The following is an 18,051-nucleotide window of genomic DNA, read 5'->3' on the forward strand; positions in this document are numbered from 1 at the left end:
GTCTCCCACCTCAGCTGTAGATCTCCGCCGAGTTCATCCAGAGTGATCATGGGCCTCTTGGCTGCATCTCTGATCAGTCTTCTCCTTGTATGAGCTGAAAGTTTAGAGGGACGGCCGGGTCGTAGATTTGCAGTGGTCTGATACTCTTTCCATTTCAATATTATCGCTGCACAGTGCTCCTTTTGGGATGTTTAAAGCTTGGGAAATCTTTTGTTTCCAAATCCGGCTTTAAACTTCTCCACAACAGTATCTCGGACCTGCCTGGTGTGTTCCTTGTTCTTCATGATGCTCTCTGCGCTTTAAACGGACCTCTGAGACTATCACAGAGCAGGTGCATTTTTTTATGCGGAGACTTGATTACACACAGGTGGATTCTATTTATCATCATTAGTCATTTAGGTCAACATTGGATTATTCAGAGATCCCTCACTGAACTTCTGGAGAGAGTTTGCTGCACTGAAAGTAAAGGGGCTGAATAATTTTGCCGTCCATTTTTTTTCAGTTTTTTATTTCTTAGAAAAGTTTGAAATAGCCAATGAATTTCGTTCCACTTCATGATTGTGTCCCACTTGTTGTTGATTCTTCACAAAAAATTACAGTTTTATATCTTTATGTTTGAAGCCTGAAATGTGGCAAAAGGTCGAAAAGTTCAAGGGGGCGAATACCTTTGCAAGGCACTGTATATCGCAAGTCTTTATCTGGTTTGAGGTTGAGGTAAAAAAAAATATTTGCACATGTTAAACAAATTATGATAATACACTAGAATATATAATATATACAAAAGTTTGTAGGAAAACTATATATTTTAGTTCTCGTTTAAAATTGTAGGCACGCTAACCTGACAAACCTGCGGGACCTCTTAACCTGGGACCCTTGCTGTCATCAGGTCAGCTGCTAGCTGCTAGCTGTTAGCTGTTAGCTGTTAGCTGTTAGCTGCTAGCTGCTATCATCCTCATTTTTCCTGCCGCCACGGCATCAATATTTTATGAATGAAACATGGTGGAGAAACGTAAAAGTGCTGATAACTCCTCTGTATCAAAAAAAAAGTAAGGCTCTATCTCGAGAGTTACCTCAACTTCGGTTCAGCTTTTCTTAGACATGATTAGTGGGGGCTCCAAGGAAAAAAGGTTGGGAACCACTGACATACTCTATTACAAGTAATACATGCTATCTTACAAATGTAAATAAATGTACCTACCAAATAGTTCCTACATAAGTACAGTAGTATATTCATTACAACCATAAATGATTGACAAAACATTTTTTATTTGTTTTGTTTAGCTTTTCCTTCTGGCCTCTGACACGTAATTATGAGGTTGCTCAATAAACACCTTTTCATGATCGGGAATTTTCTAATAGCTTTAGAAATAATAACAAATTTGATAATCTCCACTTTGAAAATGTAGCATTGTTGATGAGCTTTTAGTTTGAAGGCTTTACAGCAGAGCAAATATCAGAAGGCTTTTATTCCGAAGGTCACAACGGAAGTTGAATTTGCGTTGCTATGGGTACCGAAGGCATGTCCTGCCCTACTCTGCCTTACTCTGCCTCTCATTGGCGTACCGTGGAATTCATACCCTAACCCTAACCAATCTAACTCCTCATGCCTTAACCTGACCAATCCAACCAACGAAGGCGACGAGTATTAGCCAATCAGAGGCAGAGTAGGGCGGGTCATGCCTTCGTCATCCTAGGAAACGCAAAAGTTCAACGGAAACCCTCGATGCTGATGTTGGGAATATAGATAACGGTGCTAACGGCTAGTCGCTTTAGATGATTTAAGAGCTGCAGTTACCACAGTTGTGTCGCATTTTAAGTTTCCGACCTCTAGATATCCTTCAAACTGACAGACATTTTAACTTTGATAAACGACGAGTCCGAATTCAAGTTTTAAACATGATTTCGCTGGCAGCTAACGTTAGCTACATAGCCAGCTAGCGTCAGCTCTCGGTTGCCTTAACAACAGAGAGGAAGCTAAACAAACTCGGCTCACAAGCTAGCGAGCTAGCTCAATGCTAGGTGGCTAAATGAGTCCACGGAATTGATTTAGTCTTTTATTATTTGAACATTTAGTTGTGTGACTGGCAGACCGATCATGGCGGAGGACGGTAGACGCGGAGACGAAGAGGACCGCGGCCCCGGAGCAGCGCACCAGCTGTTTGTAGTGATGGAGTGTTTGCTGGAGAAGTTGAAGGTGTTGAACTACGAGGAGGAAGTTCTGGCTAAACACAACATGAAAAATATGTCCAGGTGAGAAATGACTTCACAGTAACAGGATGCCATTATAAGGTTCAGGCGCAGCACAAGAGCCGTTTTTGGACTTCTTTAGCACGTTTTGTAGTTACGTTTTGTTGAGTGTTATTTATTCATTATCTGCTCTAGCTTTTCCAGTCTTTTAGACACAGATGTGGGAATAATAATGGTCCAAAATAGGGTATATGTGCAGTTTAGTGTCCTAAATTATTTAACCAAAAAAAGTGTCCAAGTGAGGGTACAAGCGGCCGAAATGGGTTTCCACAGGAGAGTGACTGGCGTTTCCAGATAGAGTGAGAAGCTCAGTCATACTGAGGAACTCGGAGTAGAGGTGGTTTGGGCATCTGGTAAGGATGCCCCCTGGGCGCCTCCCTAGGGAGGTGTTCCAGGCACGTCCAGCTGGGAGGAGGCCTCGGGGAAGACCCAGGACGAGGTGGAGGGATTACATCTCCAACCTGGCCTTGGAACACCTTGGGATCCCCCAGTTGGAGCTGGTTAATGTGGCTCGGGAAAGGGAAGTTTGGGGTCCCCTACTGGAGCTGCTCCCCCCGCGACCCGACACTGAATAAGTGGACGAAGATGAATGGATGGATGGATGGATGGATGGATGATTGTCCCAAATGATGAGGATCTTATTTGAGACAGGTTGCCCTAACCCTAAACATTACCATAACCATAACCCAAACACCTGATAAACTGGTGGTTTAGCAGGTTCATAATTAAGGACATTGTATGTGACGATTTCCTGCATGTCTTCCCCTCCCCTCTCTCACTCCCCTTTCTCACCTAGCTGTCCTATCAAATAAAGGAGGAAAAGCCCAAAAATAATCTTGAAAAAAAGAAGAAAAATAACCCTTTTTCGTGAACGATTTGCCCCTAAACTCCTCCGCCAAATATGCTACCTACGTCTTCCACAAACCCAGGGAAAACACTGTAATCTGGAATACGTCACTATAGCTATAGCTGTATTTAGAAAAAAAACTGTTCTTTTAAGTTGAACCGGTGCAATATGTTTCTAAAGGTAATCTAAAACGTAAATAAAAACCTTTTGTAAATGTAAAAAAAAAATTAAACACAGGTTGCAAAGATCCTCAGAGGGGGAGAAACAGAAACACATGCCAGGACAATATAATAAAAAAGAATTGGGCATCTCAAAGGGAAAAAGAGTTTGAGCCATGAAGATGACCCAAATGAAGAGTTATTAAAGGTGCCCTGCCACACGTATTTCATGACTTTGTGGTAAAGTCTGAAGGTCTACCATGGACTCTGTAACCGTGGTTACCTTGTTTCAAGCCATTCTAGCGTGGTATAGAAAGCCTACTGGAAGACTCAGATCGATTTGTGCCAGTTCTCATTAATATTCAACAAGCTAAGCTGTTTGAATCTGATTGGCTAACAGCTAGCCAATGAGAGCCTGGCTGTCAGAATCCTTTACCCAGCCCAACTGGGCGAGCTCATGAATAGTAATGAGCTCAGGCAGTATGATGTCAGACTGACCAGCTTTTGTGATTGGTCTGATTTCTCTGCTTATTTCTGTTCAGTGGCTAGAGCTGACAGGAGGTAGCAGTTCATTTTCACATTCACAACATAACACACACACACACACACACACGAATGGACCTCACAGATTCTAAAAATGCGAGTAAAAACGGTTTTGTATGGCACCTTTTAAGAACCAAAGCTACAGAAAGACCAGTCAATGTGGAGAATGACATCCTTCCTGGCTGTCGCCTCCTGTCTGATCTCCTGTCTTGTTTCCCCTCCACCAGGCATTACTTCGTCTCCAGTCCATATCTGGCGTGCAACTCGGGCGAGCAGTTCTTCATGTTCACCATCATCGCGGCGTGGCTCATCAACGAGGCAGGGAGGCCGTTCACCGAGCCTCAGGAGTACGACGAACCCAACGCCACCGTGTCCAACATCCTGGCAGAGCTCCGGGCTTTCGTAAGTGACGCTTAACTCTCAGGTGTGTGTGTGTGTGTGTGTGTGTGTGTGTGTGTGTGTGTGTGTGTGTGTGTGTGTGTGTGTGTGTGTGTGTGTGTGTGTGTGTGTGTGTGTGTGTGTGTGTGTGTGTGTGTGTGTGTGTGTGTGTGTTGTTAACCTTTGTGTTGTCTTCCATTGGACCGTGCACTTGTCGTCCTCGGGTCAAAACTGAAAACTTTTTGTCTCTTTTTTCCGACCCTTTTGGCGCCTTTTTCAATGTTTTTGGCCACTTTTTCTTTTCACTACCATGTATGAACACCACTAACACCAACTAATTACTATAGTTTTACACTTATTTTTGGAATTCATGGTCAATACACCTCATTTATAGGAAATTATACCTAATCCTGGAGATAAAAGAGCAGAAATTATGAATAATTCAGACTAATAATAAAGGAAGGATAATCACAGACTGGTATATGTCAACATTCAGTGAGGATACTGTTTCGAAACATTTATATATATTTTTTAAATGCTAAAAACTTTAACAAAACACCCAAAATTCAATGAAAGTAGAGATCTGATCTTTTGTTCTTGCAATGCGCGTTGTATGGAATCATCTGTGTTATTTTGGGGTGATTACAATTAGGTAGTAACAAAGAAACCCATATTTCTGATGTAGACATTTAGAAAATGGGTCAAAAAAATGTGTTAACCGTTCATTAATTCATTGCTTACATTAGCGAAAGTCCTAAGGGGTATAACTGTGTTAATTTAAGAAAAAAAAGACAATGTTTTATGACAATAAAGAGACGCATACTTTACTTTATAGGCTGTGTAATTGTGTTACTACATTTTCTGGGTCACATGACAGATATAAGCAAAAGATGTATCCTGGCATTTATGAATTTGAAAAAGTAATACATGTTTTAAAATTTGACTGAAGGGGACAATTATATTGTTAAATCGTAATTATTTCTCAGACAGTAAAACTTGGAATTGTTACAGCTCTACTTAACTCTCAGATCTGTGTGTTTGTGACTCCGTTAAAATCCTAAAAGCTATTTAGAGACGAGGCTTTAAAAGGCTTTAACCTTCTGAGTACAGTCAAATAACGTGTTTGCGGTTTTGGATTTCAGATTAGGCGGTGGGACAGATGTTGTTTTATTTTTTCAGGAACCAATTAAGATTGAATTTTTTAGATTTAGATTCAATTTTATTGCCATTGTGCAGAGTACAAAGACAACGAAATGCAGTTTGCGTCCAACCAGAAGTGCAAAATGAGCAGAAGAGTGCAATGTGATATACAAAATATAGACAGGACAAGAAATCTAGTGCATTGTAGACAGTAGTGTACAGTTGGTTTACAGAAGGTGGTTTAGAGTAATATAAATTAAATATAAATATGTGCAGTGTATTAGCAGTTACCTTATAAGAGCAGAATACATATGAACAATGTATATGTGCAATGTAGTAGCAGGAACATTGTAATAGTAGTAAGAATAATATAGATATGTGCAGTGTATTATTATAAGAAAACTAGAATAAATATGGATATTCAGTATGAACCATATAGACAGATATGTACAGCTATGTGCAGTGTGGTAACAGTACCATTATAAGAGTAATAAGCTAATCTCTATTGTGATAGGTGTGCAGTTTTTATTTTGAACTTATGTTTTATCCTTACTGGCATTAAAGTGCTTTTTAAAAGTCTTCATTTGCAGACAAACGATGTTTTAAAAAACGAAATATCAACGCAGACACACTTTCTGACAGGTAACACTTGGTTCTCACGTCTCACTCGCATAATTGAGCATCTGCTTCTTGTAACTCTAAAAAAAAAAGCTCTTAAAAAGTTTATAAAGTCTCACATTTATCCTTGATCAAACTTGCAGACGCTCTGTAACTTGACAGATGAATATTGAATAAAACGAATGAATGAAACATGTTAACGATGAATAAAATATATTTTCAGAGTGTTTTTGATCCTAACCTTAAACTCGGTCGACTCAGACTCCTGTTATACAGTAAAGAGAACTCCAGAGATGGTCTGAGGACTCATTTGTGTCATCACTGTGTCTGTCAGGGGGTTAAGGTGGACTTCCCGCCCTCCAAACTGAAATCCGGTTCAGGCGAACACGTCTGCTTCGTGCTGGACCGGCTGGCTGAAGAGGCCCTGAAGAGGAGGGGCTTCTCCTTCAGAAGGTACTCAAACAGTTCTCAGTCCTCCTGTCTCACTTCTTGGCTCTCTTTTGGTTTTATCCTTATGAACTAATGCTGCGTTCCTTCTCAAAACCCTTCACAGTTTTGATTTGGACATTTTTTCAGGTCACATTCTGATATTAAGCTGTAAAGATCAATTTGAAACGGGCTATTATTTTTACATTAGGGCTGCACGATATGAGAAAAATATGCGATAACGTTTTTGACTATCGTGATAACAATGTAACTGTTAAAAGCCTTTCTAGGGTAAGGTGTTGCGAATTAGCCATGGCTATAAACACTGTGATACAGGCATCGGATTGTTATTTATGTAATAATCTATGTTTTTTGTATCTGTCCTTATTTAAATAAATAAAAAAACTTTATAATCTGTTTATTCAGGGTTTCTGTGGGGTCTTAAAAAGTATTGTGTTCTGGGTCTTAAATCATTTTACACAGGTCTTAATTTTCCTACGCTGATTCTAATTGATTTTTATTCCCTGGTGTTGTAATTCTTTCTGTCGCTAGTCCAAATATAACTCGCTGTATTTAGACTACAAATGAGACCAACATGCAACTTATATTGCAGCCAATCAGCTGTCGTGTTATTGGTGCGACTCTCTTTCAGATTGTAACATAAAACAGATTTTATTCTTCAGCTTTGGGGAAGTGTAAGTTCAGCGATACTTGGCTTGAAAAAAGACTGAATTTAGAGCTCAGTTGATGTTGTGATAAAGGTCTTAAATTTCAAGACATTAGAGGACGTCATCTTGGGCTTTTTGGGAAACACTGATCCACATATTTCACCATTTTCTGACATTTTAGAGACCAAACAACTCATCCATTCATCCAGAGATTAATAAACTGTGATAATAATTAGTTACAGCCCTAAAGTCTCCCACAAGCCTGGGGAAAACACTGTAAATCATACTGAACAGGGAATATGCTTTGCCTATGTATCTGCCTTTTTGGTCTTTTGATCGAGGAGAAGCTGATTGTGCTCCTGTCCTTTCTCCTCTCCGCAGACCAAACTATCCAACAGAAACCACAGAAGAAGAGTCCGTGCTAGAGGACGACGCAGAGCTCACACTCAGCAAAGTAGAGGAGGAGATGATCGTAGGTGTCCCACCTTTTATTTAACTGTATACGGTACAGTCCAAAAGTTTGGACACACTTTCTCATTCAATGTGTTTCCTTTTTATTTTCATGACTATTTACATTGCTGATTATCACTGAAGGCATCAAAACTATGAATGAACACATATGGAATTATGTACTTAACAAAAAAGTGTGAAATAACTGAAAACATGTCTTATATTTTAGATTCTTCAAAGTAGCCACCCTTTGCTTTTTTTATTAATAAGGGAAAAACTTCCACTAATTAACCCTGACAAAGCACACCTGTGAAGGTAAAAGCATTTCAGGTGACTACCTCATGAAGCTCATTGAGAGAACACCAAGGGTTTGCAGAGTTATCAAAAAAGCAAAGGGTGGCTACTTTGAAGGAATCCAAAATATAAGACATGTTTTCAGTTATTTCACACTTTTTTGTTAAGTACATAATTCCATATGTGTTCATTCATAGTTTTGATGCCTTCAGTGAGAATCTACAATGTAAATAGTCATGAAAATAAAGAAACCCATTGAATGAGAAGGTGTGTCCAAACTTTTGGCCTGTACTGTACGTAGTACTCCTCATCCTAAAAAATATACATAACTTCCGGGTTCCCACAGGGGCGTAAAGTCTTAAATTCAACATAAAAAAAAGCCATAAAAGTCTTACATTTTGTTCACAACGTATTACATTTTGTTTTCAAAGGTCTTAAATTATTTCTTGTCCTTTCGTAGGATGAAATAAATACCGTTTAACAGGTACTGTTTACATCAGTGTTTTTCTTTACACTCTTGATCGTGGAGTGTGCGCGGACGCAGCGTGTGCGACACATGGATGTAGAGCTGGGTAATTTATCGATATTATATCGATATCGTGATATGAGACTAGATATCGTCTTAGATTTTGGATATCGTAATATCGTGATATGAAGCTCAGCGTAAATTCTTAAAGGAAGACTTCATTCACTTTTCCATCACTCATAATGATAAGCTGTTTCACGGTACGTCACTTGTCAGTAGTAATCAGAACAGCTGTGTTGTTGTTGTTAGTTAAACCAATCAGGGTCGACCATTTGTCGACGAGCCTATCACAGCTTGATACCCTGCTTTAAATCTGCTCTCTCTTCCACGGTTGGCAGTTGTCGTTTCAAGAAATAGAGTGCGTCCCGCCTCCTCCCCTTCTGCCACCGGTGGTCACGCCCTCGGACCTGGGTTGCATCTCGGCTTGGCTGTTGATGGTCCCTCTATTTATTCTCCACCACCAGTGTCTGGACTCCATCAGGGGATTTGTTTGGGTTCCTTAAACCCTTTAGGATATTTGGGTTCGATGGAGTCCAATCTCCAGAGACTCGTACATTTACATGTTGTATGTACAATAAATATGTTCATAATTGCAAAGAAGTCTCTCCTGATTGAAATGACAGTGATGTCTTTTCCTGGTTTTAAAGGCTGCATTACAGTAACGTGAAGTCATTTTCTGAATTTACCAGACTGTTGTAGCTGTTCTATTATTTGCCTTTCCCCACTTAGACATTATATCCACATTACTGATGATTATTTATCTAAAATCTAAGTGTGAAGATATTTTGTTAAAGCACCAATTGTCAACCCTAGAATATCGCCGCAATATCGATATCGAGGTATTTGGTCAAGAATATCGTGATATCTGATTTATCCCTATCGCCCAGCCCTACGTGGATGTATGCTATCGCAATAATAACAGCGCAACATGGTGTTTTATCATAAATCCGTGGACATGGTGAGAAAGCTCTGGCCCTAAACGTCCAATCTCAGTCGAAAATCAATCAGTTGTCAGGAAAGAAAACAAAACGGTGCTACTTAGAGCTGTAATCGGGCCTCCGAGCCCGACAGAATTCGGCCCGAGCCCGACAAGTACATTTCGATTGACAGCTTTTTAAAAGCCCAAACCCGTTTTACAGCCCGACATTATTCAAATGTAGCTGCGCTACGCAGCTATACGTGACGCTTACACGCCCAGAGTGTTTTCACCGTTAAGCTCATCAAGTATTTGTTGTGTGTGATCTCAGGAGGAGCCTGATGAGGAGGAGGAGAACGTGATGGACCTGGAGGCTCTGAAGCTACGAACCACTCACACTGTAAGTTCACCTGCAGATGTGATGCATTCAAAGACTTTGAAATGACTTTGGGTCTGATGAACGTTAATTCTGCAACACTTGATGATGATGTGTGTTGTTGGTTTAACGTTGCGATAACAACGTTACTTGCGGTACACAGATATTACCGTGTACTTACATGTAGTTCTCCGTTTCTGCTAAAAAAAACAACAAACTGCTTGTTGAATTTGAAAACCAACGAGAATCATTTCAAAAAAGTTTTTATTGAACAAATTGAATTGAACATAAAATGCACAACTAAAAAAAGTGTAGTTTTCTACTGATACTCGTTTTCAACTAACACAAAACATCTCTAAGGCTACGTTCACACCACAAGTCTTAATGCTTAATTCAGATTTTTTGCTCAGATCTGATTCTTTTGTTTGGCCGTTCCCATTTTACCTTTTAAAATGTGGCCTGTATCAGATTCCAGTGTGAACCGTTTGTGGTTTTCGAACTGACCCGCATGCGCAAAAGACCAATACCAATGACACCAGACGCAGCACGCCGTTGCACTAAAGTTAGGGAGGTCATGGAGGAAGTCAGCATTTTACCTTTTTATTTCAAGATGTTTGTGTAATGGCAGCCGTGACATTAATGAGCCGGTGCTGAGGAGGAGGAGAATGAAGAGAAAGAGAGACAAATTGGCTGTTTTGGTCTTTTTGCGGGTTTATGGCTGCATATTGACTCCAGAGGTCTGTGTGGAGGCAGAGCTGAAGCCAGGAGTGGTGGGACAGCGTTGGGAATAGCTTCACAGAGACGCAGTTTATTCAAAACCTTCGGTTGTCGAGGGCAACTTTTGAGTCAGCGCCTCTCCTCAGGACTCCTACGGCAGGACACTTAATTTAGGTGATATGATCCTTCTAGTTTTGATTGAATTGAAGTATCTCCCCATACACTGATTAGGTCCCACACCTCACTCTCCCTCTGTTGACTTGCTCCATCACTACTTTTGAAGAAGTCTGACCTGGTCACTTGACCCCAAAAACAATCTGATTTGGGGCCACTTGTAGCCTAAGTCTTTTGCTATATGTTTATTGTGCAAGTTGAGAAACTAGAAGTCAAAATGTGCAGCCAGCAAAACATAAAAAAACTAATGTTTTACTTACTGGTTTGGAGCTTATTTTGTCATTTGATTGTTTTCACAGCTAAAAAAAACCAATATATTGTGCAGCCATGTTGTTTGTTCTCTGACAGGAAGCCGAACCGTCCTCCAAGCCGGACGAGATTCTTGAGTCCACGGTTGATGCGGCAGAGTGGAACCTGGAGGTGGAGCGAGTCCTGGCCCAGCTCAAAGTTACCATCAGGACCGACAACAAGGTACACGCTCACCTGCAGTGTTGCCACAGTTACTTTGAAAAAGTTAGTTACTTTACAGATTACTTGATTTTAAAAGTAACGAAGTTAGATTACAAGTTACTTTATTAGTTACATTCAGCAGCTGCCGACATCACCCCCACAGCCTCAACATAACCATGACAACCGGTTTACTGTGAGGCAGCTCGGTGTTGCCAGTAGTCGGATCTGGTTTATTATGGCACGAAAGAGAGCCAGTCAACCGTGTTTAAGGGCAGCATTTCCTCTACAACATACTGCCAGACCTACTTCTTCAACTCTCCCCCACTTACTGGTTTTGCACCGAAGTCCAGCTTTTGCTGTTTGGGTGGTGGGGGGGCCTCCTGCTCTCTGCTTCGCACCACCTGCTGGGACTTGCTCTGTAAGTTTGACCGTGCGGTGCTGCGACTCCAAATGTTTCTTCGAATTTGACGTCGCCACCAGCACAGAGTGTACAACCGACCTTAAAGTGATGGTTCGGAGTAATTTCACCCTAGGGTCCTTTGCACCATGACCTCGAGCCAAACACCCCCCCCCAGAAGCTTTTTTTCACCTGGGTCTAACATTAGGAGAGTTAGCGTAGCATAGCGTTAGCCGCTGAATAGCTTAGCGCAGGGGCTAATGGACCCACGTTTGTATCTCGTAAATGACCCCACTAATAATGCCCGAAATGATACCAAACGTCTACACTAGTACAAATAGGTTATGTACTCATAAAACGATGGATTGGAAAGTTTGTAAGTACACCAGAAGTTTACTGGTATCGTATCGGAACATCTCTAAAAAGCATCAAGTGGCAAGTGCAGATTTGGCCCAAAGCAAAATGTGGTATTAAAATATTGTCTCATAGATCAGCTGTGATTATGACTCTAACAATATGTTTCTGTCAGTTTAACCAAATGGGCATTAAATTAAAAGACCCTCGTACAAATAAATATCATGAAGCTCAGTATGAAATCTGCAGTTTGAAGGATTTACAACCTGAAACTGAGACAGCTGCTGTAGTTTCCCAGCATGCTCTCTGTTGTGTTGCTGCTGTTGACGTGTGTGTGTGTGTGTGTGTGTGTGTGTGTGTGTGTGTGTGTGTGTGTGTGTGTGTGTGTGTGTGTGTGTGTGTGTTGGTCTGCAGGACTGGAGGATCCACGTGGACCAGATGCATCAACACAAAGACGGGATCAAGTCCTCGCTCAAAGACGCCAAGGTACGTTCAGTGACCTGCTTGAATAATAACAGCAGTGATGAGTGTTTAAAGGGAGACGCTACAGGCAAAAACATTTTCAATTTTGAGTTTTTGGGCTACTTTGGCTTCCATGTCAAGTCTTATTTTAGACTAGTGGGGGAAAAAAACATCCAAATACACATTAAGGTGTTTATTTTACTACACTTTGTCTATTTGTGTCTGTAGATTTCTCCTAAATTCACATAAAGTTATCAGTAGGTGATGCTTCATTTGCAACATTTCGGAGAACTTTTAATACAAAAAAATGTGTCTTAATGTCTGTAATCAACCGGGGAAGTTTCATGATGATATCTGTTATTTAAATGTTTACCTTATTCACCTGTAGAGCCTTTAAAATGTTTGAATTTTACAATCCACATCTTTAAAGGTTTTGTTCTCAGACTCTGAGCCAGAAATCTCCACTTCAGTTAAACTTACACACACCAAACTTTCCACTTTCATTCCTATCTATGTTCTGAAGATTTTCACACAGGGGTTAGTTCAGATATCACTCACAATTTGATTTATATAACATTTTAATCATAAAAACTTGAAGAAAATCTTAGTTTTTTTATGGCTGTTGACAGTGTTCTGAACCTGGCTTTATCCAATGTTTACATTTCTGTTCTGGAACTTTTACGCACATATTGTGGTGACCAATATACAATATAGAGACATTCACTGGAGACTGCAGCTCATTTTAAATAAGAAGCTCACTGTGAAGAGGGGGTGTTGTTGGGGCACTATTTCAGGCTGTGTGGTTTGTGAGCGTACGCTGTGTGACCTGAAGCTGTAAGCTGTGGATTAAAAGTGGGAGTAAACAGACTCAACTGAATTTAACTACTCTGTCTTGTTTGTGCCGCACTCCCATAATATTATATATAAATATATTAGCACATATTTAATAAGATAATGCTCCATTTGCGTATTTCAACCTAACATTTACAAAAATGTAATGCTGATATCTATTAGCTAAAAAATGTCCCTGTTTACCTGCAGTCTGTCCTTAACTGAAGTCTGTCTGTGTGAGTCTGGCTCCACCTGCTGTCTCTTTATTTAATTACTGACAATCTACATCCAACACTGTCTGCACACTGTTTAATATTTACCTTCACTACAACGAGCCTCTGCTGTGTGACTCCTCCTTTACTTCATACACAACAGATACAGCAAGATACTGCAGTACTACTACTTATAAAACACTATGAATACACTCAGTGGTGTAGTCTAGTTTTTTGTAGCGAGTATACTGTTATTTTCTCCCTCCCAGCATTAGACTCGCCCGTCCCAGAGAGACAACCCCAAAGGTTTTTGTAACATTACCGTGTAAAGCATCAGCCTGATCTGGCTCATTTTCTCTAGTTTCTGTGACGTTAACATCTGCTGCAGAGTCACTCGAAGCGGCAGTATAGCTTCATAGGCGGGCTTACCGAAACACTGAGAGAGCAACATGACATCATGACTTTGCGTTAACATACACAGCAACTTTCTTAAGCCAAGTGGCGTGTTATCTGTACGCATTTTGAGCGCCGTATACAGCGGACGGGTTGGGTTTAGGAAAAGAATAACCGGTTGGGTTTAGTAAAAGAATAACCGGTTGGGTTTAGGAAAAGAATAACCGGTTGGGTTTAGTAAAAGAATAACCGGTTAGGTTTAGTAAAAGAATAACCGGTTAGGTTTAGTAAAAGAATAACCGGTTGGGTTTAGGGAAAAGAATAACCGGTTGGGTTTAGGGAAAAGAATAACCGGTTGGGTTTAGGAAAAGAATAACCGGTTGGGTTTAGTAAAAGAATAACCGGTTGGGTTTAGGAAAAGAATAACCGGTTGGGTTTAGTAAAAGAATAACCGGTTAGGTTTAGTAAAAGAATAACCGGTTAGGTTTAGTAAAAGACGAAAGCAACGTCTCCTGCAATACAGCAGACATGTAAACATAGAAAGAAATTGATGGACTGAGAGTGAAAAACGACAGCAGCATTCTCCTCTAACGACACTGAAAACTAATCTTCAGTTGTGTGCTGTTTTCCTCTCGTGTCTCTGCAGAGCTACCTGGACAAGCTGCAGGAGGACATCGGTAAGACTCTGGAGAAGGTGGGCAGCAGAGAGAAATACATCAACAACCAGCTGGAGCATCTGATCCAGGAGTACCGCAGCGCTCAGGCCAAACTCAGCGAGGTGCACACCTAAAACTGCAATGTGATAACTTCCAGCTCAAGGGTTTTGAGGTTTTAGGAAACAGTGAAAACAGGAAATACATCTTGTTCTGCCTTATTTAGATTTCACACTGTGGCTGTCACCTCTTTTACATGTGGGCAAACTTTTGGAAATATAAATACTTGTGTTAGAGTTTTGGACAGAGCTTCAATGAGCGCTGCGAGCACAGTACGTGGTGGAGCGAGCTAGAGAGTGACTGAGGAGAGGGAGCGGCGTTAGAACAAAGCAGAAAAAGCCGTTTTATCTCTACTAGAAATGCAACTGTAGCAAGTTTCTCACTATCACTATCCTTATAAATATTTTAAGACGCTACAAGTGATATATTCGGCTGAAAAAACCCTGAAGGTCTGAAGTTAGAATGAAAGTACAGTGAGTCGTTGCTATGGAGATGATACATCGTCTCTTCTCGCCGCATTGCTTTCAGAACGTTGCAGACTCGCGTGTTGCAAGTTGTTGGAAGTGTAAACTCGTCTCGTGGCAAATCTTTGGTGTAAACGGGCTTTAGGTCGACGCAGAAAGCTGGTAACAAACCTGTGTTCTCCACCAGGCAAAGGAGCGCTACCAGCAGGCCAGCGGAGGGGTGACTGAGAGGACCAGAGTCCTGGCAGAGGTCAGTGAACACATCACACGTTCATCACTCTACAGTCAAGTCCATGTGGAGAACGATCTACACGAGTTTGACGCATCTTTAGAGGGTCTTCTCTTATTTTGAAACATCTCTGGGGCCCTATTTTAATGATCTAAGCGCACGGCGTGTGTTTTGGGCGTAACATGCAATCAACCAATCAGAGGTCATCTCCCATTCCCTTTAAAAAGCCAGGCGCGTTTGGACCTTGGAGCATTGCTGTTATGATGGAGGATTTGCACCGTATTATTTGTATTTGTAATCTTCTGCGCGTGTGTGTGTGTGTGTGTGTGTGTGTGTGTGTGTGTGTGTGTGTGTGTGTGTGTGTGTGTGTGTGTGTGTGTGTGTGTGTGTGTGTGTGTGTGTGTGTGTGTGTGTGTGTGCTGCTGTGTGTCCCTGTGTGTGTAACAAGCATAGTGTGTGCGCGCTGTGCACGAGCCTAGGAGCACTTTACTAATGCTCTGTTAAAATAACAATGAAATGCTGAGTTATTGACTTTAGACCAGGTTTTTGTTGGTCAATGGTGCGATCATTTCCCGCTGCCTCAAGATAGCAATACTCCCAGAGTGCACCTGAACACACCTCCCTGTAAGACCAGCACGCCCAGAATGCACCTGAACACACCTCCCTGTAAGACCAGCACGCCCAGAATGCACCTGAACACACCTCCCTGTAAAACCAGCACACCCAGAATGCACCTGAACACACCTCCCTGTAAGACCACAGATGGGACACACAGATGGGTGCAGGTGCATTTGCTATTTAAACGACGCGGGCGCTGGACAGGAAATTGACAACTGGGTCGGTCTTAAACTAGCAAAGACACTTGCGTCGGACTTTGCGCTGCGCCGGGTGCAAGATAGGGCCCTTACAGTTATCAAAACAATGTCAATGGAGGAAAAGTAAACGAAGGCAAACAATCTGAGAATAAATACTGTTAAAGATTCAGTCATAATCAGCAAAATGTCTTTTCTGGCTGTCGGATTCATTTCAAAGAATCAGAACTGGCTGGATTTCATCCTTTTCTCAGGTATTTCAGTATGAAACGAACTCCAGCGATGCTCTGAATTTGTACTTTCAGAGCTTCTTTGTGAGCTTATATCTGTGTTTCTTTGTTTCAGATCAGTGAGGAGCTGGAGAAGGTGAAGCAGGAGATGGAGGAGAAAGGCAGCAGCATGTCTGACGGAGGTGAAACTGATGAATCTCTGTCTAAGTTTAGCGTGAAGAAATTGACTGTATCTGTATTTATTTAGAGAGATAGAGAGATAGAGAGATAGATAGATAGATAGATAGATAGATAGATAGATAGATAGATAGATAGATAGATACTGTATTGATCCCCAAGGGGAAATTCAAGGTCCCAGTAGCTTAAAGACATCACACACAACATACACATACATCATAAACAGGATGATAAAATAACAAATACTAAATAAAAAATCCACATGAATGTACTAAGGGATGTATAAGCATGGTAAGGTGCTCTGTGAGAGGGTGTCACGGTGGTAGTGCAAATAAGTCCAATATTGCAAGGATGAAGTCTAGAGACCAGCATTAAATATGGAGAATATAAGAGAATAATGTAGACATAGTAATGTAAAAACTATAGCAATGCAAGGATAAAGTTTAAAAAAAAGACAGCATTAAATATGGGCATTAGAAGGGAATAAAGTAGACAGTAGGATAGACACAAATCAACACTGATGACTCAATCTCCGTCTACGTTAGGGATGCACCGAATTCAGATTTTGGTTGAGATTCTACTGACTCGTCCTCCCATCCTCAGTCCATGAACCCAGTAAACACATGAATGAAGTAAACAGGGACTGTCCTTCCTTTGCTGTACCTGAAGTTGCTGCATTCTGGCTGCTGTCTGGAGATTCCTTCATGCACAACTCGTATTATTTCAGATGTTTGATACCAGATGTTGTAACAGCGGCCATGTTGTGTATAGTTTAGGGTCCTCGCCACCACCAGACCAATCAGCATTGAACAGATTGAACATGTAGCTGGACTTGAATGGCCTTCTTTTGACTGAAAGTACTGCCAAACAACAACTTGTTCTGCTCACCAGTTCCATTTCCACTTTCTCACAGCCTACTGCATTGAACGCTCCACCTACGTAAACACCTTCCCGTAATCAACGGCGCTGTCACTACGGCGACCAGCGTAGGGTTCGGTTTGCTGGAAAAAATTCTAAGGTTAGGCAGAAACCGAACCCCGTCAAAAAGCCCAATATTCGGCCGAATCCAAAGCCAAATCCTGGATTCGGTGCATCCCTAGTCTACGTTTAGCGTGAATAAATGAACTGTATCTGTATTTAGTACTGAGCATCTGTGTGCGTTCGTTCCCTCAGCTCCGGTGGTGAAGATCAAGCAGAGTCTGACCAAGTTGAAGCAGGAGATCGTTCAGATGGACGTGAGGATCGGCGTGGTCGAGCACACGCTGCTGCAGGCCAAACTCAAAGAGAAGTCCAACATGACACGCGACATGCACGCCACCAACATCTCCGAGCCCGTCGCCGGGCCCTTCGCTTAGGTCCACCTCCGCACTGGGCACCTGAAACAGGAACCCAAATCTCACGTGAACTCAAAGGGCTGAGGCGCTTGGAGTTTCATTTTGAAAATGGAGAAAAAAAACTATTTATTTATACTTCAAAAACATTGTTTTTTGTATTTGCAGCAGCATTAAGTCATAAAAACATTTGGAGTTGAACAGTTAATCCATTTGGCTCTTTGTCCTGAATGTCCCGTATTGTGTATCTTTTGTGTATATGAACATAAAATACATTTGTATAAAGATAATTTTTGGCTTCATAAGTAGTAACGACAGCTCACTTTATCTGTTTTTAGGCTGATAAAACCCTTTTAATAATAAACATGCATTGTGTAAAACATGGTAATGGTGCAGAAAGTGCAGAAACGGAGCTGTAATCGGGCCTTAAAGATTCGGCCTGACGAGGCCCGAGGCCGACAAGTACATTTTGATTGACAGCTTTTTAAAAGCCCGAACTCGTTTACAGCCTGACATTA

General features: G+C 41.3%; 1 protein-coding gene across 1 annotated transcript; it reads left to right on the plus strand.

Moving 5' to 3' along the window:
* Window positions 1-1,690: 1,690 nt before the first annotated feature.
* On the plus strand, window positions 1,691-17,835 carry ift57 (intraflagellar transport 57 homolog (Chlamydomonas)). Its single transcript, XM_039815668.1, has 11 exons — window positions 1,691-2,250; window positions 4,023-4,197; window positions 6,266-6,384; window positions 7,407-7,497; window positions 9,543-9,611; window positions 10,827-10,949; window positions 12,094-12,165; window positions 14,224-14,355; window positions 14,942-15,004; window positions 16,141-16,207; window positions 17,376-17,835. Exons 1-11 carry the CDS (start codon window positions 2,096-2,098, stop codon window positions 17,555-17,557), a joined length of 1,248 nt encoding a protein of 415 aa, XP_039671602.1. The 5' UTR covers window positions 1,691-2,095; the 3' UTR covers window positions 17,558-17,835.
* The last annotated feature ends 216 nt before the right edge of the window (window positions 17,836-18,051 follow it).

The sequence above is a fragment of the Perca fluviatilis genome, chromosome 11 (assembly GCF_010015445.1).
Source record: "Perca fluviatilis chromosome 11, GENO_Pfluv_1.0, whole genome shotgun sequence".
Taxonomy (NCBI): Eukaryota; Metazoa; Chordata; class Actinopteri; order Perciformes; family Percidae; genus Perca; species Perca fluviatilis.